General features: G+C 38.9%; 2 protein-coding genes across 6 annotated transcripts in view; both read left to right on the forward strand.

Annotated features, from left to right (window-relative positions):
• XRN1 (5'-3' exoribonuclease 1) overlaps window positions 1–1,294 on the forward strand; it is a 40,205-nt gene extending 38,911 nt beyond the window's left edge. For 3 of the 4 annotated variants that reach the window (XR_003534751.1, XR_003534750.1, XR_003534756.1), the window contains one exon: window positions 1,201–1,294. The gene's annotated coding sequence lies outside the window, so the exon portion shown is untranslated. The remainder of the gene's footprint in view (window positions 1–1,200) is intronic. The other variant, XR_003534753.1, reaches the window with a different exon arrangement.
• On the forward strand, window positions 66–23,990 carry GK5 (glycerol kinase 5). Of its 2 annotated transcripts, XM_027686301.1 has the most exons (16): window positions 66–204; window positions 1,201–1,294; window positions 4,289–4,364; window positions 4,805–4,898; window positions 5,875–6,006; window positions 7,321–7,396; window positions 8,024–8,085; window positions 8,174–8,247; window positions 8,587–8,647; window positions 9,768–9,894; window positions 12,994–13,098; window positions 15,524–15,609; window positions 18,400–18,503; window positions 19,472–19,531; window positions 22,014–22,147; window positions 23,296–23,990. In XM_027686301.1, the coding sequence occupies exons 1-16, from the start codon at window positions 67–69 to the stop codon at window positions 23,430–23,432; spliced, it is 1,560 nt and encodes a 519-aa protein (XP_027542102.1). In that variant the 5' UTR covers window position 66; the 3' UTR covers window positions 23,433–23,990. The 2 variants fall into 2 exon arrangements, with proteins under 2 accessions (XP_027542102.1, XP_027542103.1); XM_027686302.1 differs by lacking the exon at window positions 1,201–1,294 and having other exon boundaries at window positions 105–204.

Here is a 23,990-nt window from a genome sequence, read left to right on the forward strand (position 1 = left end):
AGGCCGGCGGGCTGTGGCGGGCGCGGCCGCGCTCACTCCGCGCTGAGCGCCGGGCCACGCCGGGCGATGCCGTGCGGGCAGCCCGACAGCGGGGCCGCGGCCGCCCCGGCGCGGTACGTGCTGGGGGTGGACGTGGGCAGCACGACGGTGAAGTGCCACGTCTATGACCGCGCGGCCGCCGTCAGGGGCTCCAGCTGCAGGAAGGTGAGTCCGGGCGGGCTCCGCGGCGCTCCCTCAGCTCGGCCCGGCGGGAGCAGCCTGGGGCGGCACCTGCCTCGGGAGCCGGGCGGGGCCGGACGTGCCCACTCTGCCCAGAGCGGTTCCCACCCGCGGCCCCCCGGGAGCCGGCGGGTTCCTTGGCTTGTCCCGGTGCGCGGGCATCTCCCGGGTCCGCCCCTGCTCCCCCTTCTGAGGGCCCTCGGGGTGAAGGGAACCTGCAGCACCCGAGCCCGTGGATACCGCCGGAGCGCTCGCCCCGTTCGCTCCCGCCCACCCTTCCCTGTTACCTTCGCTTCAGTCGCTTCTCGACTAATTCCTCTGGGAACAAAACGACTTTTGTTAGTAGGGCATAGCTGAGGCTTGCGTAGGACTTGGTGTTTACACGCGTCCCATCGTGTAACAGCGCCGCGTGAAAAAGTGTTAACTTGGGAACAGGGATTTCGGGCTGCTTTTGGTTTGTACTGGTCGTGATTTTAGGATGAAGACAGTTTCCAGAAGTAACTTTTTTACTATTAGCTGTTGCAACGAGAAGCTTGCGGTGAGGAGAAGTGTAAAAGTTTGATGGATTTCAGAGATGGAAGGGGCTGCTCGGAAGCCGCTCTAGTGGGTGATCCCTGCCCTGCTGAGCCGTGCTTCTGGTGAGGAGCTCAGAGGCATCCACGTCTGAGTTCAGCAGTGGAGCCAAAAGGCTCTCTGAGCATCTGCTTTCCAATTTGCAGCTCTGAAAGGGGTTTAAAGCCTCTGAAGTTCCTGGGGGGTTTGGGCTTCTTTAATCCCTCTGAACAGAGGAAGTCTTCTAGAGATCACTCATCCAGATTCAGCTATGTTCTAAAAGTTACACTGTTGTTTCTTCTCGTACAAGAGATTCAGAAAATTTAAAAAAAAAAATGCAAAAGCAAATTTGTTTGCACCGAGTTGCACAAGAACGCTGACTCCTGTGAACTAGGGATCATAAAAATGTTGTTTGTGTTTCCTGAACAGGTGGAGTCGCTTTATCCTCGTCCTGGATGGGTTGAATTAGATCCTGAAGTGCTATGGAGTCAATTTGTTGGTGTAATAAAAGAGGCTGTACAAAGTAAGGGCTTAAAGCTTGAGAAATTAATTATGTATTTATCAAAATTAGTAAAAAGTCTGTTAGATAATAAGATTATTTTTAACTAGTATTGAAAATTCATCACTGAACCCAGGTCTACAAAATGCTTTAAGGTCTATTCAGTCATTATGTAAAATAGGGCACTGGAATGACCTTTTTCCTTTCAGTGGGGCCAGATTAGGATTGAAGTAGAAACAGTGAATACTTGATTTACACATCAGTGACAGCACCTTGTTGCTCCAGCTTTTTGTGTATGCATCCTTCCCCAGTGTCCCTGTTCCTCCAGATGCCTCTGTCTATGAACAGAGAGTAGGCTTGTTCCCCTTCCAATGCCCTGTTATTCCACTGCCACTTTGTATGTGTGACTGCGGGTGGATGAGAGCAGGAACGCAGGATGCTGCAGAGTTGTGCTTCCTCCATTACCACCTGATGTTCCTGCTTTTCCCGTTCAAATTACGAACAGTTCTTACCATCCAATTTCTGTATTACTCTTCTTTTCTATTTGTACTTTAGCCTAAAATTTCCTAGTACTCCGCACACTAAATGCGCACAACTCCCTTTTTTGCCCAACTTCTGATGTGGGTTTTTTCCCCCTTTTCTGAATGCTGCTCTAACTCTGCTCTTGCTCTCTGCAACTCCCATAGCTTTCACATTAATCCAGTTCCAGTGTTCTACAATCCAGCATGGATCGCCTTTGTTGCCACGCTGGTGCTGTGAACCTGTCAGCTGCACCCCAGCTTTCCCATATGCCTCAGCCTCCTTGGCCTGTGTGTGTACATCACACTCTTGCAGCCATTGCTTTAAGTTCCTCCCATTCAGCCCCTCTTGCAGTTTGGTCTCCAAGTGTTGCTCTGACTCAAGCCAAAACTGCTTGTCTCTTCCTTTGGAAGACTGCCTAGGGAACAGGGAAAGTAACCATCACCAGGTGTAAGCTGATTATTTTGGGATCTTGGTTTGTTTTCTCAGCAGCCACAGCTGTTATGTCATGAGAATAGCAATGTCACCTCAACCTCCAAAGACCTTACTGTCTTCCTTGACTCCCATTCTGTGAGGCAAACCAGGAAGCAAGATTTTTCAGCTAGTTTTAAAAGGGGAAGGTTATCTTGTGGCCAAGCTGCGTGCACTGTTGGCAAGTCATTTTTAGGTCATTTTTAAGTCATTTCTGACCTCACACTGCTGTCAAAAGAAGCAGTCCCACCCTCTTTACAGGATTGTTTCAAGTCCAGAGCAGCTTCCTGAGTCGAATCACTGTCCGGTTGTTTATGCCAGCAGAGCTTCACCAGTGTTCATGCTGGTGCAAGAGAGGGTGTGGTACCAGGGGCAGGAATGACTGTCTGGAAGCAAGAGGAAGGCACAGCTGCATTTGGGTTTGCAGGGTTTGTGGAGCTAAACGTGTGATTCCTTGTGCAGGTGGGTGAGCTGATGTAGTCCAGTCCTACCTAAAGGTGGAAACTTTTGACTGCACAGTCCCACCCCCCTCTCTTACTCTGGTACTCCATCCAAAAGACAGCTTAGCTGAAAAATATCCATGTTTGTCTTCTGGTTTGTTTTTCTCTTTGATGGAATTTCACTCCACTCCTGTAGGCATCTAGAGAGCATGATAGCTGACACAGGGAAAGCAGTGGGAGCATGCAGGTTATGGACATGGGGAGGAGTAACACATGCCACTCATCTGTAGTGAGCTGTGGTAGTACTGCTATGGCTTTGCCTGGAAAAGAAATACTGCTGTTCTCAAGCCACCCGCTCCCAGGTCCTCCTCCCATACACTCCTGCTGCTGGCAGCACTTGTGCAGGCAGGTGGAGCAGGTTGCCTTGCGAAAGCACTGGTTTAACTTTCAGCTGATTGAGGGCTTGTTAGCACTGCCTACAGGAATGCAAGGACCAGGACAAAGGAAGGTGCAGAAGCACAAGTAGAGTTGGGCTGCACGGGATGTGACCTTTCCCTGTGACATCCTTTCTGTGATTGTCACTGAGAGGGTGGTGGGTGTAGAGTCCCCAGGATATGCTCACACAAATGTAACTTTGGATGGGAAAGTTGACATGAGAACTTGTATGAGCAAGACATAACCTGTGATTTGTTCAAGTAACTGCACTGAGAGCCCCTCAGAGTATCAGTACTCAGGACAGAATAGGTAGTCTGTCATTTAAGTGGAATTTCTTAATGTATATTTCCTTCATGTAATTTTGCTTCTGGAAGCATGCATGGAGGTACTTAGCAAGCTGACTAGAGCTGCTATGAAAATAGCTGTGGACGTATTTAATTATTTACAGTTATATATATTAGAAAAAATATTCTATAAGAGTTATTTGAAGGTAAAATTTAACAGCAAAGTTGGTGTGTACCCAGATGTACATTTCTGTACTTCTGATTTTGAAGTATACTTTGCATTCACTCCAACATGGTTTAAGCCAATTTGTTCTTAGGAATTTTGAAAGGTTGCTTAAGAAATATTTAAAGTGAAACACGTCATTATCAAAGTGATGTAAAAAATCAGACCATATTGACATTAATCTCTTTACTGCCTACAGGATCGATCCAGTTTTGTTTCTTTATGAAAATTCCTTTTTTAAGTCTGTAAAGGTACTTCTGTTTGTGCTTTCTTTTGCATTCATCCATGTGAAATGCACATTTTAATTGATTACATAGGCTTATGCAATCTGCCTGCTTATCTCTGGGATTATTCATGTAGAATATCAACAGGCCTTTCAGGAGGCAGAAAGGATCAGTGTGCCACAACTGCTGTTGGTAAATACATAGGTTTGTTTATCTGCTTTGGAATCAGTTGTCTGACTTGGAGTTCTCTGACATTTCACTGCTCTAGGCACTTAATTGGGCAGCCTGTAGAGATTTATATTCTCTTTGGCTATTAATTTCCTAAGTATTCCATAGATTTTATAATTATATTGGAGAAGTTGTATTTTTATTTGTTTTTTCAAATAAATCCTTTTTTTTTTTAATTTGTTTTTGGTTTTTAGCTGCAGGGCTTCACATGGGGCAAATTGCTGGTCTTGGCATCTCCACACAGAGAGGAACTTTCATTACATGGCACAAGTATGTATATTGTGTGTTGTTTCAAATGATTTTGTGTTTGTTTACATTCATGGACTGGATGGGAGCAGGCTGTAGAAATGTTGAAATGTGTTAAGTCACAACCTGAAAGTAAAAAATGTCAGTCACTCATGTTCCCTTGTGTTTGCACAGCCACACCTTACACAGTTCAGAACACTTTGTAAGTGTATGGCCTTTTTGTTCTTACTACTTTGGAAGAGCTGAACACATACTTATTTTTTATTTTTGGTGAGAAGTCTAACACTCCAAATGTCTGTGTGCCTATGTAGTAACTCCTTGAATCCACCAGGAGGATATGCACTTATTTTGGGAATTGACCTAGTGTTAATTGTCCTGATTGGAAATGGTGAATGCTGTTGAATTTTTTGGGCAGTCTGTGTTCTGTAGTTTTAAAGGGGAAATGTCCAAATACTGTTTTTCAGGAGGACAGGGAAACCTTTTCATAATTTCATAAGTTGGCAAGACATAAGAAGTGCTGAACTTGTGCGTTCCTGGAATAAGTCCCTTCTGCTGAAGGTAAAACTCTGCTAATCTAGATACAGCTTGGACATATTAGAGCTGTTTGATTTTTATGACAAATAAGGGCAGTATATGGAATAGTGCAATGTCCTGTTCGCATGGTAATGTGACGTGCTGTAGCCTAAAAACATTTAACTGAGCAATATTAGCATGGAAGATAGTGCCAAGAAAAAAAATGCAGTACTGTTAGCCTGCAGGTAATTAATTATGGGAAAAGATACCTGTTGTTCTAATATTCATTTTGTTACTTCTTAGTCTGTTATATTAAAATGTTGCATGTTAACACTGCTACAGCATAGTTTTTGCATGTAGGTGGGTGGTTCTTGGTTGGCAGTGTTTTGGGTTTTTTCTTTTCTTGAGTGTTTTTTTTCGCATACTCTTTGCTCAGATTATCTGTAGAAGGTGTATTTTATGCTGCTCATGGCTTGTGCTTCATACCTTTAGAAGAGAAAGCTTTGCTCCAACTGGAAAAACCGAATTTACTTTTCCTCTGAGTGGAAACTAACTAGCACACTCACCATAAGAAATTAAATGCTTGGGTTTGCCACTTATTTCCTTTTTGAACACTTGATTAATGATTAAATTTTGCTAAATCTATTAAGTCATGATCGAGCCTGTCAACTGTAGAACTTTCACTGGAATAACAGTGTGTGAAGCTGTCAGCCACATCAGGCATTGTACTCCTGTAGGTGACCAGTGTTGGTAGTGCAGAGAAGTGTCTGTGTTCCAGCAGAACTTGAAAAAACAGACTTGGGTGCAGCTGCTCTTTCCTGTGGTGTGTGTTGCAGGAGGGCTATCTTGATTTAAGATCCCTGCTTGATCCTACACAAGGATACTCTAACAGAGTTTTAGCTTTCTAAATCTAGTCTCGTATCAGCAGCTTTCGCCTGCGTTGTCATCCTTTAAAGATAATTGATCAGAAACCTTTGAAGGGTGAGATTAAACATTAAGTAACTGTTTTCTCTTGAAACAGGTAATCCATGTTATTTTTACAGTGCTTCATTTCTTGACTGGGAACGATCGATATTTGGCACCAAGTTTTCTTACTTTTTCAACACAACAAACTTCTATGAAGTTGTCATGGGTTTTTAAAAACATACCTGAGGTAAGCTGGAAAGGGAACAACAGCAGCTCTCTGAAGTGATGATAATGGCAGGTGACTTGGAGGTGTTCAAGGCCAGGTTGAATGGGGCTTTGAGCTACCTGGTCTAGGGAAGGGTGTCCCTGCCCATGGCAGGGAGGTTGGAAGTAGATGATCTTTAAGGTCCCTTCCAACCAAACCATTCTATGATTCTGTGACTGTTGGCTGTGATTTCTTCAGGTTTGTCTTGTTCTTCTCCTCAGAAGAACATGTTCAAAGCCTGTCCTCCTAAATAGTGACTTGTATTCATACAGCTTTTTCCTCTGATTCTGGAAATATGTAGTAGTAAAAAAGCTTTCTTCATACATAAGAAACATAATCAAATCACCTTATTTCACTTGATATAATTATACAATTAGTAGAATTAGTAATTTTACTTTGTTGTAAAGCTATTTGCACTCTAGTTTTGCATGACAATTGTATTTATTTTCTACAGGCACTCTTATCTTTCCACTCTGTATTATCCCAGCATTTTGCAGTTTCACAAATAATATCGTATATTATTTGGTTTGCATTTTGTTGCAGTGTGAATTGGAAAATGCACTTAAAATAAATTGTGCTGGAGTAATCTAATGACCTAATGAGCCCTGAGCTATTTGTTGCTATATTCATTGCTCTAATCTTTCCCATTTTCATTGTTTCTACCTATAGTATTTATAACTTTAGTCATCGTATGTTCTATGCTAATTTTCAAGTAATTTTTAAAAGAAAATTGTTATCCATTTTCTATCCAGTGTAAAGAAACCCCAAAGTCTTTTGAGTTTTGACTGTCCCAAAGCTAACTATTGAGAAGGTCAAGTATAATTTTTTACAGGCGTGTTTTTTTGGACCTGTTGAAAATGTGAGGTGTGAATCTGGAGGATTATAAAAGTGAAAGTCATGCAGCTGCTGAGTTTTCAGTGCGAGATGAACGTTCTCCCACATTTTTTCAGGCACTGAAATACGTGACTATCAAACCAAGAAGCTCAGAAGATTATGGCTGTTGATAAGAGCCATGTATTCAGTCATGTTTTGAGAGAATTAGTTTGTATGTCTATTTATGAATTCTGTAGTTGTAAACATTATCATTTAGTGGAAATTAGATGAAACCCGAAGTTCCCATTTTAAAGGGAAATAAGATCCTAAGGAAAATAACATTTTGAACTCCTTACAGAAGTCATAAACAAAAATATTTTCTCATTAACCATGAAGAAAATGATAAAAGGAATTAGGAAATATGTTTCTCTTTATTGTATCCAGTTGTAAATACTTTTTGTTTGTATGTATATTTTTTTCTAGGCTGAAGAAGCTGCCAAAAAAAACAACTGCTGCTTTGGGACAATTGACACGTGGTTACTGTATAGACTGACTAAAGGTGAATGTTACAGTTTCTCTTAAATATCAATAAAATGCACTGGAAACTAAGAGATAATGTTCATGACTTGTCATTTATATATCCTAGAATTCAAATATTTTTTTTGCAATTTGTGCTTTTTGATAATTGATAAATATTTTAATGTATTGACCGTTAAAAAACTCCTAAATTAAATATTCTTTGGGCCCTGCCTGGAAGGGAAATAATTATTCAATGTAATCAACCTTTTAAGAGTATAGGATTTAAAGAGGACTAACAGAACTAATTAGTGTTGATTGAAGAAAAGTACCTGTGAAAGCAAAAAACCAAAGAATTGTTACAAATGTGGAAGAATTACAAGTTTCTGTCCTGAGGGCTCATGCTGAGCAATCAGATGGATTATGATTGAGAGTGATGCAGTTGGTGTGGGGTGTGTTGGCTCTTCTGTCCAGGTTCATGAGAGGAAATAAGGTCATTATTGCCCATTGTAGTGAGCGGCAGATGAGGTCTCTGTGCCTATGGTATCATTGTGATTTTCCTCACACACACCTTTTATATTTGATGGGAGCCAATGAGATGTTTAAAGAAAACTCTTAAATGTCCGAATATCTACAAGTCTTACTTTGTTATGTTTTTTTTCCGTGGTAGGTTCTGTGTATGCTACAGATTACTCCTGTGCCAGTTCTACAGGCATTTTTGAACCCTTTACGGTATGTGCTGTTCTGGGAGAATGTTGTTGCTATTTATTGTGCTTCTGAGAGGATTGCTGACATTTTTACTTTTTCGATTTCATTTCAGAAATGTTGGAGCCCCACTTTATGTAATCTACTTTCTCTTCCAAAGTCTATTTATCCACCAGTGAAAGACACGAGGTAACTATGAAGACATAATTAAAAGAATATGATAACTGTTAAATTAATTGCCTTTATAAAAATACTACATAATCTGCACAGGCCAAGTTATATGCAAGTACACAAAGTTATTTGCATATGCAGTTATACTTTATGTAGAACTATATGAAGTCCAAAACTTTATTTTTACTGTCAGTGTTTCTGACAGTAGTTAGTGATAGTATTAATGTTTTCTTTAAAATAAATCAGTAGCATCACCTTTCATATGTGGTGCAGACTCAGGCCTTATGTACCTAGATTTCATTTGAACAAGAATTTCAATTTAGTATTGTGATGTTTCTCCATAACATTTGTTTTAAGCTTCAACTTCGGATCAGCTGACCCTGAAATATTTGGGGTACCTATTCCAATAATGGCACTGGTGAGTGAAAATATTTTCTTACTTTAATCTGTATATTTCTACCTACACTATTTATCTGGCTTTGATTTGGTACTTGCTTCCTTTGCTATGACTTAACTACAGTAGAATTGGTTGGTGAGTTTTTCTCCAAAAACTCAGTTTACACCCTTGGGGGAAAAGAAAGAGAGAGGAATGGGAAGGGATTTCTAGAGTTTGAGGTTCATTAAGGTTAGGGACCAAATGGTTAAGCACTGAATGTAGGACTCTAAGCTCTGGTAATGTTTGTGACTCTGGCTTAAAATCAGTTGTTCTATACAGGGTTGTGCAACAGAGTCCACTCTGGCTTGACTTCAGTAAGACTGCACAAATGTAAGAGTATTTTTTAATAGATCTACTTGTGGTCCCTTTATATGTTTTTTTTTCCCACTAAAAATAAGTGGCAAATAACATGTTCTTGCCTCAGTAGTTAGAATTTGGAAAAGAAAACCTCATTATTTTTCTAAAGTGATGACTTGTAGCAAAATCTGTTTGAATTGAGCTAAGTGAAAAAACTGTCACCTAGATAATTTGAATTTCTCCTGCTATTTTTAAAGAATTGTAGACTAAATTTATGTGTAAATTTCCTGTTTCACCAAGGCAAAACCATAAGTAAATACATTTAATAACCATTATCGTTGTTGAAAAATTGAGCATAGAATAATTTGGTACAGGAGGGTTATCAGGGTAAAAGGAAGGCAAGACCTCAGAACTTCAGCTTTCTATTTGGAGAAAGAAGAATTTAAGCCAAGCTATTCTGTTGTGCTCTCTGGGATTGCAAATGCCCCATTTATCCTTGTCAAACATTAAAACATAAAATATTGCTTTTGTTTCCATAACATTTTTCAGTGTTGCAGGCAATGCTACAGACATTCCCGTTGTGTCCAAACCTGGTATAATTTGGTCCTTGTGATAAGTCTGACTGTTGGAATGGCCTGCAAATACTTAAGAAATTGTGTATGAAAGGAACTGAATGCTCAGTTCCTTTCTGAACGGCTACTTGTATTCAGAACTGAACCATTTGCAACGAAAATTTAAAAGCTGACAGCATTGCAGGTTGGTGGTTGGCAGCTAACCTGTCCCATTGTTTTTGTTGGTCTGGCAGGTGGCAGATCAGCAGTCAGCCATGTTTGGAGAATGCTGCTTCCACCCAGGAGACGTTAAACTGACAATGGGAACGGGCGGTTTCTGGAATGTGAATACTGGAGAGCATCTCTTTGCAGCACAGAGAAGTAAGATAGTGAAATTTGGTTTTAGAGTATTTCACACACTCAGCTTTTCCTTGATAGCTGTTAACGATGAGGGTGCAAAAAGGGATAAAATAGGGCTGTGCTTTTCCTTCTATCTTTAGCTGTAAGAAACCAGCTTGGGAGTGCTGGTCCACAAGACTGTGGAAATTTTTAATTAGAAATACACATCTTGGTTATCCTGAAATATACTTCTCAGGAAGAGAATTTAAGAACATCACTAGTAATTATGTCTGCTACCTGCATCCCTCCCTCTTTTTTTTTCTCCACCTGTTCTTGATAGCAGTATTATACAGTAGAAGAGTGAAGAAAAGAGGGATTGGTCCTCTGGCTTCTCACATCAAAAAGTTGCAGTGGATCAAGTTCCTCCCCTTGCACCCTTATGCATCAAATTACCTGCAGTGAGATAATGCAGGATTGACAGTTATTAGTTTTCTTTTAAAACACTAGAAATGGTCAACATGCTTCTAGTGTTTAAAACCTCATCGTTCTGAACATTTGTGGTCTGTCAAGCTTGTTAATTTGTCAGAGGTGGCTGTTTGTCAAGAGAGCAACAGATGATACTGAAGTAAATTTGCCCACACAAGCTCTCTCTGTCTGTCATACTTTTAAAGAGTTACTAATTTTGGCGAGTCTGCAACTTAAAGTGGGATGGGTGGGGCTGGGAAGGAGGAGAGCACTGTGCTAAGGAGTCTTTTACCAGCTCAAGTCTTGAAGGACCTTGGCAAATAAATGAGATGTGTCAGAACTGAATAGCATAGACATTGAATTCCCTATGAATGCAAATGATTTTAGGCTAATTAATCATGTCATTAGGAAATCATACATATGTAGTCTGTGGAAATCTAATAGCAAAAACCATGCTGTAAGGTTTTTCCATTCTGTTTTAAGAAAATACTTCGCTGTGATCTGATAGAAGTTAAAGTCTTCTAAGGCAGTGCTGTGAAACTTCTACTGCTTTAGGCTGTTACTTATGCTAAAATGATTTTCCCTATGTCTTTGGCAGTCGTGGGGACAGTTAGTAGGACAAATTAAGTACCTGGCTTTCTCAGTGCCCTGGGCATGAAATGTAACGTGTTCAATCTTTAAAGCTGACATATGTATTTAAGACTGCAGGATGAATCCCTGCAGCATCTTTGTGCAAGCTGTTCATTAGCTGCTGTTCTACTTTCTGGTCTACATTTAGCTCTTATATATGACAGTTTAAAAAAACAGAAATAAAGTAGTTCCTTCAAGAACAGCACTTGTCACAATTCAGTGCTGGAGTGATGTTGTACAGATGTAAAAGCTGTCCCTCTGGCAGTCTGATGGGTCTTAGTAACTCTGGTCATACCAATTGTCATGTGGATCCATTGCCTAGAGGCAGGATTATTTTACACTACTGGAGATCTGGTGAGAGCATCTTCAGGAAGGCCACCTGATGGATGGACTTCTCTGTCCCTAATTAGCTGCCTTTCTTTAGGACTTTTGGCTCAATTAATTTTTTGGTCTTTTTTCATTGTGGCTTTATCTTTGGTGAAAATGAAAGATTGTAAGGCACACCTGTACCAATGATCTGGAGATATGTATATCACTTTTCCCCTTTCAAGAGACAAACACAAAGTGTAATCTAAATAGATGCTGATTGGTTTATATTGTAAGCACCAGAGTGCCTCCAGCACTAACCAAATTTCTGGAACTGCACTAGTGCTATCAAGCAACTCTCTTGGACACAGGCAAGCAAACTGGGGATGATTCTGTGAGAAACACATCTATCAGCAAAATCACTTTGAGAATGCACAGAGACTCCCTAGATTCTTCTGCTGCATTTCTGCTCCTTGTAAAAGTAAACTGGGACTTGTTTACCTTTGTTGCATTACCCATGATCTTCAAGTCCTGAGCAGGGTCCCATAAAGTCTGGGTGATTCCTTCTCTCCAACAGTTGCCGAGCTTGATTGGGTGAAGTTGTTGTTGCAGTGGCCACTGATTGCTGAGGTTCTTATTGAGTGACCTGAAGAGCCCTTTGTCCAGCTGCAGTGCTGGGGGACATCTGCTGTTCACCTGTGTAGCAGGGAAGGATGCTTGTTTTCTCATAACTTGGCTGGAAAAGAACAGACTTTCACAAGTGGCTGGGCCAAACACAGACCAAAAAATAGCAACATCTAATTAAGCACGAATACATTCCACCGCGTGGTCTGTGGTTGGACCATGCCACTGTTGAACGACTCAAACAGCATATTGATGAAGTGTCATCTCTAAAACCTTGTGTATTAAGGTAAAAAACCGAGGAAAACAACATAAAATATTCATAAAAAATTAGTAATGGCAAAAGTCCAAACAATAATATCTTTGTAATCATGTCCATCCTCAATGTAGAGATCCAAATGGGTTCCAGCTGTCATCCACCTGGAGTTGCTGTGTCAAATGATGCAAGCTGGCAATGTGTGATTGGACTGACTTGGAATAGTCACTTCCTGTCAAACTCTTCACAGCCATTCAAACAAATATCAAATGAGAAGGTCTTTGTGTTCACACTGTTTGTTCCAAGTAGTCTTGCTTTTCATTGATAAGGTTTCAAGATATCTGGCGGGGAGCAAAGGGGAGAACAAATGGTCAGGTTTATCCTTATTATTGGCAATTATTTATTCCTAATGTAATAGTACCTTCAAGCAGTCAGCTCTTTGAAGATGCTTTTTGGTTTTCAGGGAAAAAATCTGCCTTTTTAGAATCCCTTGGGGTAAATTGGATGGACTTAAATAGGAAAACATTGATAAATTTTTAGGTATTCACAATCTCTTATCATATAAAAAATAAAAGTAAGTACAGATAGCTCTTCACTTTAAAGGGGACTTTTTTGTATTTTGATAGTGATTTTTTTTTGTTAACTTTGGTCTAACAACCTGTTGCTCAAGTCTCTTGTAATCCCATCACTAAATTTTCAAACAATATACTTAACCTCTATTGCTGACTTTAGCTTCAATTCTGCAAAGGACTTGAATAAACATGTTTTTTTTTGGTTGGACTTATTGTGGGGAATGCATGTATATGTTTTTCTGGAAACATTTAATTTAACTAAGTGGATTTCTTTCATGGAAAATAATTAAGGTCTGTATCCACTGATTGGTTGGAAGATTGGGAAAGAAGTTGTTTACTTAACTGAAGGCACTATATCGGACATCGGCACTGCCATAAAATGGGCTCAAGATATAGGTAAGTTCTTTATAGAGGGTTAAATATATAACTGCTTAAGAAACTTTTTTATGGGTTCATAGTTATGTTAGTGGACTTGGTTTTATTATTCATAATTGAATAATTGAGTAATTCATAACTGAAGAAACCAGCCCACATGCTTTGGGCAGCAAAAATGCAGTGTCTGAGTTAGTAGGTTCTGTGCTGGATGGGTTTGCTGCAGGGAGTTGGAGTTTGGTTTGTACAATCATCTCCTCTTCAGTCTCTGCCTCAGACTCTCCTACCTATGGAGGCTTTTATCTTCCTGAAACATTTAACTCCTTGCTTTCTCTTGAGCACGACAAACTTCCTGATTCCACAAGCAGTTGCTGCAATGCTTTTGAGAGGTCTCAAGCTACACATCTCAGAGTTAATAACAGGCTTGATTTATATGAAAATAACGTGGAGAACTTCTCAAGCATTACTCGTACTGTCAGTGTTGCTTCACATAGAGGTAACGTGCCCGTTGGCTGGTATTAGTATGTAATGAAAGGCTTTGCATTCCAGTTTAATGGAAGACTAAGAAAATAATAGCTCTGTAGTAGCTGACTACTGGTTATTTATAGGACAACTGTTCTGAGTGTTTTAATTAGAAATTTACTTGGCTTACTTAGAAACTTGGTACATTTTTACTAAGATGCAAGGAAAGATTGTCTGGGAAAGGTTTTCCTGAAGTGTAGCTCCCCACAAAATTTCCCATTTCTTGAAATTGTCAGCTTTTGGTGCATATGGTGCATTTATGTTCTCTGGTATGTGCTCTTGAGGGCTAAATGTGACTCAGGTTGGTCCTCAGGTCTTCATCATCCAACATTTGACTAATCCTGGAGAGCAACAGCCATGAGGCTTTTGAGGAAATGACTCAGTTCAGCTCTGTAGACTCAGGTGTCAGTGGTTTATATGTAAGCTTCCTACTTCAGATTCCAGAGTTAAAATGTATACTTATCCATATCAAACTTATCCATACTTATAATGGATTTTATTGGTATATGCACAAGTATGAAGGATTTTTAGCTAATCAGTAGTAAAACGGTCATGACCTACAGTTGCTATCACATGAAAAAATAAGGGAAGTTTTAGAGGGAGATTAAAAAAGGCATGCTGCTTTAAACACTGTAACAAGTAAGACCTTTATTTTCTGAAAATACTATTGCAGAGAAGCAAAATTCAGAGACTTCTATCAGCTTTAGAGAATGGTAAAACTTTTGCTCTAAGAAGGAATTGGGCCAAAGCATGAGGTAAGCCTCAGTGAGGGTGCTGAGGCTCAGCATGGATGAAGATGAGACATAATAGTGGTAAAGGTTTGGAATTAGGGATTTCTGCAGCAAAGCAGACTTAGTTTAATTTCTTTTAGTAGGATCATATCACTGTTAAGAATTTTGAAGGAGTAGTATGTGGAATTTCAACATGAAGTCAATCTTAATTTTTTCTTTTTCTGTCCTTGTGTAGAGGTACTATATTTATAATTCAGTAACAGCAAAGACAACAAGAAGGAAAAGATGTGATTTGGGTTTATTAGTCTGAGCACAGTAGAACCCAAAGTTTTCAATCAAATTCGTGAAGGTTACAAAGGTAAATTGAAACTCCTGATAAGTTACTAGGATGGGTTTTTCAAAGGTAAGTTTAGCTAGATTAACCTAATTTATCTTTAATAGGAGAATTCACTTTTTTGACAAGGAAAGCAATAGATCTCATGTACAGAAGACCTCTAGTCTTTTGTAAAAACATGTTATGTGGCCACATAAGGACATTATTAGTTAAAATTACGAAAATTGGTGTTGGTACAAGAATTGCATGTGGGTGAAGAACAAGCTAAAGAGAAGTGTCAGTAGAGTTATGAAAGGAGAGATCTGGCTGGACAGAGAATAAAAGTAGATCTATCTAAGAGGTGATGTGATAAGAATTGATTACCTTAGTTATGTGTCAGTCACTTGTAGAGATACTAAGGCTGCTGATAAAAGGCATATCAGTATAAAAGGAGGATTAAGGACTTTCTCTGTAGTTGTTTGGTAGTTGGGCTGACAATAAGAACATCTTTTTGGGGAGAAAAACATCTCATGTGTTGTGAATTTAAGATTTTAGCACTCTTAGGGTGCCACTGTTACCAATCTCAGTTCCCATTTCTGTCTATTTGGAAATATAATGACCGCTTACAGGGTGTGAAGATTAAAAGGCTACAGCACAAGAGGTATGAGAGGATCCTTTTGATTTAGCCTTCATCTGAATAGTTTGGGGTTTTTAATGTGGCTGATGGACATGAAATAGAGAAGTGATCATTTCCCTTAGAACATGTAGTTTGAGAATATTACAAAAGGCAATAGTAAAACTCTAGATTTCTGTCTCTTAGCGAGACAAAATGAAGAAATTGAAGTAAATGTAATAAAAGCACACAACTTATGCATCCTTACAGATCTTTTCACCAATGTAGATGAAACAGCAGAAATGGCACAAAGTATTGCTGATTCTCAAGGCGTTTGTTTCATTCCAGGTCTTCAGGTAAAATTATTAATTTACTAACTCAATTAAAATTTCAACTTTTACATGTTTAAATGTAATAATTTACATCCTATCACAGTATTTATTCTGTATGACTCAAGTTCTTACTGTCTGTCGCTCATCACGATGTATGAAGACCATTGTCATATCAGAATGCTTAAACACCATCCTCCCCTTGAGAAAAACCCTACCAAATAGGAAAATTAGTGAAGGACAGATAAAATGAATGATTTGCCCCCAGGAACACAGGCAATGCCTGCAGAGACAAAAACTGATCCCGTAGCTTTTCTGCCTCCTGCAGAGCCATCACTGAGACAATACTTCTGAGCTCTGTTCTAAAATAATTCATTTTATTCTGCCTTTTCTCAAGATGTACGTTGCAATTCATCAGAATATTTACAAACAATGAGCAAGATTGCAATTCCTGGTGTTGTGAAAAATGAAGATAATGTTTAGACACTTCTCCTGGGAATGATCAAACTCAGTAGGATAGACATCTCTCTTAGAAGTCCCAGTGATTGATTGGTTTAAATTACCTCATCTCTGTATGTTTCTAGAAGTTTTTTGAGGTTTTTTTAAATCTTCATTTGTCTACCATACTCAATCATTCCCAGGACTAGTGGTTCTTTCTGAAGAAACTTAACATCTTTAACCTTCCCTTTGTGTAAGTCCTGTACACTGATGGAACAAAGCAAAGAGGAATTTCATTTCTTCTCCAGGTAGCCCAGCTCCCTGCTCTCAAACAGCCACCCTAATCTCTAGGGATATAGAACTTGATTGTGCTAAGGTGCCTCCATTTAGTATTTACTGGGAGTAACTGTGCTAGGAATAAGCAAATGTTGAGCTGTGCTAAATTCCAGTATTTGCAGACAGGAATCCTGAGATAGACAAATGTTAGTATTTTCTGAACCTTTATTTCTATTAGTATTCATGTTCTAGAGATATTGGCACAATTTCTTTTTTGTTTGTATCTTTTTGTTTTGCTTTGTAGGTTTTTCTCTCCCTTGCTTTCTTGGCACTGTCTCTGTAAGGAACCCCAGCCAGCTTCCTGATTAATACTGAGTCAGTCTTTTTCCTTAATTCTGGTATTCCCAGTCCAAATTTAGAAGCTGTACTTGGATAACTGAATGGATTTCTCTTTAACTGTGACATCTAGCAGCCACTAATAGTCCTTCCCAGTGTGGGTTTCTTTGCTTTTTAAAACCCCTGCTTATTCCAGTGGACCGTGCTTAGTGTGCAGACTCAGTGACAGAATGTGTGTCCACTTAGAAACTGAGGGGATTACATGGTGTGAAAAGGGACATAACAGAGTTGAGCACTTCTGGGCCTGGATTGTGTCTGTGTAGCTCCACATGGCTAGATGCTAACACAAATTGATTCTATTATAATATTTCTTAGTCCCCAGAATGACAGCCCTTAGGAAGGGTTCTTAGGAAGCTCGTGTGACCATTTCCTACACAAAAGTAAAATGTTCCTCTACTCATCCATAACTAGTAAATAAGAACAAGTGTCTTTTGCTGGATTCTACTGCTGTGGTGCAGTACACAGAGAGGAACATCATTGTGAAATTCTATTTAAAATTGAGTGAATATTTGCATTAATAATTTTTTTCCTTTTACTCATTCTGCTGGAAATGGGTTTCCAGGCTTTAATTTCTGTGGTTAATAGTAACAGCAAAACTGTAGGGCTCTTCAGTGGGGTGTATGCATGGATGTGCATGCTCTTTTCTTCTTTTTTTAATGATCAATTCTTTCTAGATACCCTTATGTAGAATATGAGTCTATGCCTTTTAGATTATCTTGTACATGAAAAACGGTAAACTTGGAAGCCACGAATCCTTATTGTACTACTGAGCTGGACAAGTGGCTCCATTCTTAGAGTGGTAAGGGTACTTTTATGTGGAAACAAAAAGAATATTTTCTTTGATGCAGGAGTTTCTTCTGTTTAGGAATTTCTCAAAATGGCAGTTTTCTTTTTGGCTGTGTCTGCCTATCTGTACACTGGTGTTTTGGGATTTTTTAGCATATGATAGCATTTTCTTAACTATAAATATGTGTGTATGTATTTTATAAGCATGAAATTCAAACTTCTGATAAGTGTTGTCATAATCGATACTTTGCATGATACAACTAAAAAGGATTGTTTCAGTTTAAAAGTTACTGTCTACAGTGAAAATAAGAGTGAACATTGTCACAAACCAGGTACACATCAGCCAACTAATATTTTGTGATAAAGTTCATCAGAGGAGTGGAGGGGTGGAAACAGATTCATACATTAGTCCTCTAATTCTCCTGTAAAAACAAGACCACTTAGAATTTTTCTTGGACTGTGTTTATCAGTGTCACTGATAATAGGCTGTAGAATACATTAATAAAAAGTATTATCATCCCTTTCAGTGTTACTTTTAAAAGTCAATTCATCTTTCTTTCAATAGTTCGGGAAGGGTGTGTGAAATCTTGTTGGAGAACAGCAGTATCAGTGTGCCCTGTCCTAGACACTTAAAGTGTACCCTGTTCGTATTTTGAAGATAAATCACATGGCTTAGTCTTATTTAGTATGTCAGATTTGAAATAAGTTACTTAAAACTTTTACTCTTGAAAGAAGCTATTTAAACTGTTCACTGAGGTAGCTAAAATAACACTATATTCCTCTTACATATTGTTTTCAATTTTCTTCTCTCGCTGCTGCCTGTAATTGTTGTAAGTTATTTTTTTCTTCTTACTCTTTGACTCTTTTCTTAAAAGCCTATAAACACAATTCACTGAACTCATGGTGACATCTTTTGTGCAGGCTTCTGTGGATGGCACATATTTATGTGCCTCTTTCATGGGGCTGAAGCCTTCCACTACCAGAAACCATCTTGTACGAGCTATACTGGAATCTGTAGCTTTCAGGTACTGTTTGCTTAATTACCTGGCTTATTTCTTACATTTGCTTTTATTTAGATCAGCAGCGTTAAATGGATAACTTGGACTCCTGCAGATTGTAAAATATAAATAGTAGTGATCTGTTACTGTTATGCTGGAAAGGAGTTTCAGCTGCTTCCTTTTTTCTAAACACCTTACAATTACACTTGTGTATGTTTGCTATTTCAGAGGTTTTTTTTTATTAAGTAACCATATAGATTGTTAAATTATATTGGTTTTTGCATGTTCTAAAAATGTTTTCTCTTTGAAGTTTGTCCTTACTCTGGTGACAGTGTTTTGCCAGAAGCTGTAGCCCACTCCAGCTGTGTTTAAAGTACCCCTGAAGCTCGAAGTTTTATATTATAGAATCATGGAATATGCTGAGTTGGAAGAGACCCATCAGGATCATAGAGTCCAACTCCTGCCCCTACATAGGACTTCCCAAGAATCACACAAATAAATAGAACAGAGTAGAGATCCTTTGTGTTTAAATTTTCTCCCATTAACTGAAATGTTTCAGAACAAGTCAAACTTGAAGCCTTCAGATATTCCCCTTGAAGAATAGCTGGGTAAACTCCAATTAACACTCTGTTGGCCTACTTTCCTCACTCTAAATGAGGAATCAGTGATTGCATCTTGTCTGTAGAAACCTATCAGCAATTTTCAGTGGAAACAATGACTTGCTATAGAATTTTCAGTGGAAACACGGTGACTTGCTATAGAATGGGCCATGATTTAGCCATACTTGTGCCTTTGTAGTAATGACAAGGACCAAAGACCAGTTTCAGTGGTTTTGGGGTTTTTATTTGTGCATTTTAGAGACTCACTAGCTATTGCAGCAGTTCTGACAGAACTGAGGCTTTTTTTGCCTTGTATTTTATTTTCTGACTATGTAGATACTGGAAACACTTTATGGAATATATAATGCTTAATTCAACTGAATATTTTTTTTAAAGAAACAAACTGCTCTATGATACCATTGTGAAGAAGGTGCACATTCCTCTTCAAACCATTCGGTAAGTTCTGTGTAACTTCTAAATTTGATATATGGGAGTTTGACTTTAGGTCGATGTGAACTTAATTATGCATTTTATCTTACTGTAAAAATTCTGTTGTTGAGAAATAGATGATTCCCAAGTCAAATGTTAATGTAGCTTAAGCAACAGTAGAGTCTCCCCACACCTATTGGCATTGATGATTGGCAGTAGGTGAGTAATGAATTGCTCTAATTATGAAAACAATAATAAAAGAGAAGGCAAATGCATGTTTTCAAGTAGCACTAGAGTGCACATAGCAATGCCTACCCCAAAGGTCATTTTACCCTTTGTAATCATCCTTTCATACTTACACATTTTGTACTGGGTCTTTCACAGCCTATTTTTTGAAGACATCAGTTAAAACTATTTGTTCTATTTGTGAGGGAAAGAGGGAGAATATTTTTACAATTCAGTTGTTAAGACATCGGTTTTGCTTTAATCTCTGAAGAAGCAGATCAAATTTAGTGAGGTAACGGTGAATATGCTTTCACAACATTTGATGAAAATTTAACTGAATTATACCTTGCTGGAAGACTACAGTTCACATTTCAGTAGGTACTTCCTTTGAACACAGCAGTAGTCAGAGCCTCCAGCCCTCTGGGGCTCAGAAGGCTCTCCAACAAAATTCCTCCTTCGGGCAGCCAGGGGTCAGCATGGCACTGTGATCAAGGCAGAGGCAGCCTTCCTATCCCTCCTGTGCCTCTGCAGAGGAAGGAACAGACTGGCAGGCATATGGACACAAATCACTCTTGAGTAGTGGAAGAAAAGTAAGAGTACAAGGTGGGAGGAGCTAAAAGTTTCTATTTTCCATCACATACTGGAGCAGCGTAGGCAAAGGTGAAGAAACAGCCAGGCTTGGGGGTTTAATGGAGACAAAAAGATTAAAAGTATCTGAATTTTTGATTCCTTAGGAAACTTTTTTACATGGAAAATTGCATCCAAAATTTGAGAAGTCACATTAAGAGTGCGAACTGAAAAATGGGAAGTGTGGAAGTATAGCCTAGGGAACATTAGAATTCTGATCCCACTTATGTTGTAATGTAAACTTTAAATTGTATGATCATGTTATTTTTTATTCATTGATAGAAAATTGCTGCTTCATATAGTGACTAATAGTTAACTAGCATCAGTAGCAATTCAACTTGTGGGTTAAGCATTAGAAGATAATGAGATAAACTCAGTGGAGTTTTCAATAGGGTTGTAAACTGCTCTCCCATCCTTTTGTCTGCACATCTTCAGTATCTGTCAGTTACTTTTGACTTCTTGTTTTTGCTTTTATCCCATAAATACTTTCATTCCCTTTTTTGCTGTTGTCCTGTATCCCTTGTTCTTTCCCAGTCTCTGGCCATTACAAGCTCCTACCAAGTTGTGTTTGTTAGTCCTCTACTTTCCTATTACTTCTCTTTGCTTGTCTCAACACCATCAAGGAAAACTCAGAGAAAGAACCCTCACTTTAGCCCACCTGTCCTGTGCTGTAACAGCCTACAGGAGCCTTTATAAGGATGATCCTGGTGGTCCCTGGAGCCCTGGAATGTTCACGGGTTCTGTGAAATAGCACATCCCTGCTCCAATGGCACATAGGAACTTGGAGCTAACAGATGTACAGATTGAATCTTCAGAGTATCCAGCAGCAAAATTTAGCTAAATGTAAAACTGAGTATTTGGAAATTTTTAATAGTATGGAAGACTTCACCTGGCATATTTGAATTGAAGATCTTTAAGCAATTAATAAGTTTTATTACCCAACACTTTCTATAGCAATAAACAGTAGAGGTCTTTTCTACACCATGCTTGGCTGGTACTAGAGTCCAAGAGCATAATGAACCAATCTATGACATTTCAAAGATTGCTTTTTGTCACAGTTACTTTTGTTTGCAAGTGTGATTACTTTGCACTCTCAGATGATTAAAGATTACCATTGATAAGTTCTAGTTCTGTCCATTAAATTGATCCCCAACATGATGCAATTATGAAAATAGATGGATGGAAGCCTCATTCTGAACTTCCTCATAAAAAGAAGCAACAGTGAAGGCATTTTAGCTCACTAGTACAAAGGAAAGAGGTACTCTTCCAGATCTGAGAACACCTGAAAGAGTTTGTTTAGTGTAATGATTTTGACTGTTGTCATGTGGTGGTGGTAACTATGTAAAGGTTCTGTTATAAATTCTAACATTTCAGCCAGGATGATGTATGGTTTTAAAAGACAGAGCTTTCAGAGCTTTTGATAGTGTCCTGTGTCCCTGTCTGTCTACCGTTCCTCCCCCAGTTTAAACATTCTTTTTTTTTCTTGGCACTTTCTTCTGGCCTCTAAACTTACCCACAAAGTGAAAATGCATTTGTGCATAAGTACAGGAAGATGTGTGCATAGGTGTGGAACACCAAGACTTGTTTTCTGAAATGCCAGCAATAAGCATTTGAACTTAACACATTTTTCTAACTACTTTTTCCCTTCTCCCTATAGAGCTGATGGAGGTGTCAGTAATAATAGTTTTGTTATGCAGATGACTTCAGATTTAATTAATAAGAAAATAGAAAAACCTGCAAATGCAGATATGTCTAGTCTTGGTGCAGCTTTTCTAGCAGGCCTTGCTTCAGGTATGTAGACATTAAAAAGGTTGTTGTTTTTCCCTTTATAATGCATTTTTGTAAATATGTAGAGAAAAAAAGTGAGACAAAAAAAGGGCATAACTTCAAATAATTGTAAGAACTCCCCAAAGGATTACTTTAGCCTTTTTTGTGGGAATCCAAGGTAGTGTTTGCTTCTCTGTACAGTACAGTTAGAAGGATGTACTGGAAAAGAAAGAGGTGAACCCTGTCTTTGCTGCCTCCTCTTTCTTGACTGTCCATTCCCATATTTGTGCTGCCTGAGCAGTGCTGGATGGGGGTGGATCACGTGGCAAGGGAAGCCACTGCACTTACCTGCAGCCATGCCATTCCTGCTGAAGTTGTGTCCTGTCATCTGTGAGCTGAGCCTCTGTTCTTTAAGGTTTTCATGGAAATGGAAGTAAAAAATGAATTATTAACAGAAATAATAGAATAAATAGAATAAAATAATAGAAAGAATATTCTAAAATAGAATAAAATAATAGAATAAATAGAATAAAGCTCTACTCACACATAATTGTTCTATATGATTAACCAGATTTAAAACTACAAACTGTCAATGGTTTTGCTGAATATGCACCTACAAAATATATTTTCATTAAATTGCTTTGATATGTAAATAACACAAATGGAAGATAAAAACTATGTGCTTGAGTAAGACTTATTCACCAATTAAAAGTATCAGAAAGTTGGGGCCCTTGACAGGCAAGAATGATTTAATAACATAAATTAATTTGAATCTGTAACACCAGCTGTTTTCTGCCATTTATGCAATTTTTTAAGACATAGGAAAGCAGTTAAATCTTGGGGTTTGTGGCCCTTCTTCATTGAGAAGGGCCTGCAGCCGAAAGCACTTTGTGGATGAAACCTAAGGGAACTTCAGTGCACCAGAGCTGTTCCTTGGAAACCGTCCCAGTTAAGCAGATGCATTGTCAGGATTCCAAACAAGTGGATCCTATTGGAAAGGATTTTCACAATGTTAAAAATATGCTTCCCTCTGAGAAAGTTGTTGGTTGAGTAAAGAAAAGCTGTCATGATTTCTTACTGTGTTTCTGCTTTGGATCTCTTGGAAATAGATTAAAACAACTCAAAAATAACATATTTACAGTTGAGCTGGAGAATGAATTTTCTGTTTATAGGATTTTGGACTGACAAAGAACAACTAAAGAAGCTAAGGAGAATAGAAGCAGTGTTTGAACCACAAAAGGACTCAGAGGAATACAGACCTGCTATGGATACCTGGCTACAAGCAATGAAACACTCCCTGCACTGGTAGAAATTGGCATTTTAATTATAGAAGAATTAAGATGTTTTAATTCATATTTATAACATCTTGACATTAACAGGACAGTGAAAACCATAACTGGAATTTGTGATGGTATCTGTACGAGTTATGTGGTACTTAGTTACCCCCCTGCTGCTGGATTACTTACACACTGTAATGACCCTTCCCATCCTCCCTGTGACAGCTGTGCTCCAGCTGCAGCACTGGTGTCCCTTCCATGACCTCCTCCGGGTGGCCCAGCTGCTGGAATCCTCCCATGTACTGCACAGGGGGTGTTCTTCCTATGATGGGTTTTCTCCTGAGGAGCTCACCTCCCTTTGGATCTCTAAAATCTTTGGTATGCTAATCATCTAGGAAGGGTAAAAGGCACATACACTCCCCTAGGCATTGCTGAGAAACTTAAAATGATTGTTGGAGGTGGATTGTGATGAACTCAATTGTGTAGAAAGACATTTTATTGGTAGTAGCCTCTTACCAACTTCTGGCTGACATTCTAAGACTAAGAAAACATTTGGCCCAGCTCTGTGATGACACTTCTGTGCACTAAAT

This window comes from Neopelma chrysocephalum, unplaced genomic scaffold (assembly GCF_003984885.1).
Source record: "Neopelma chrysocephalum unplaced genomic scaffold, ASM398488v2 Primary Assembly neopelma1_70, whole genome shotgun sequence".
Lineage (NCBI taxonomy): Eukaryota > Metazoa > Chordata > Aves > Passeriformes > Pipridae > Neopelma > Neopelma chrysocephalum.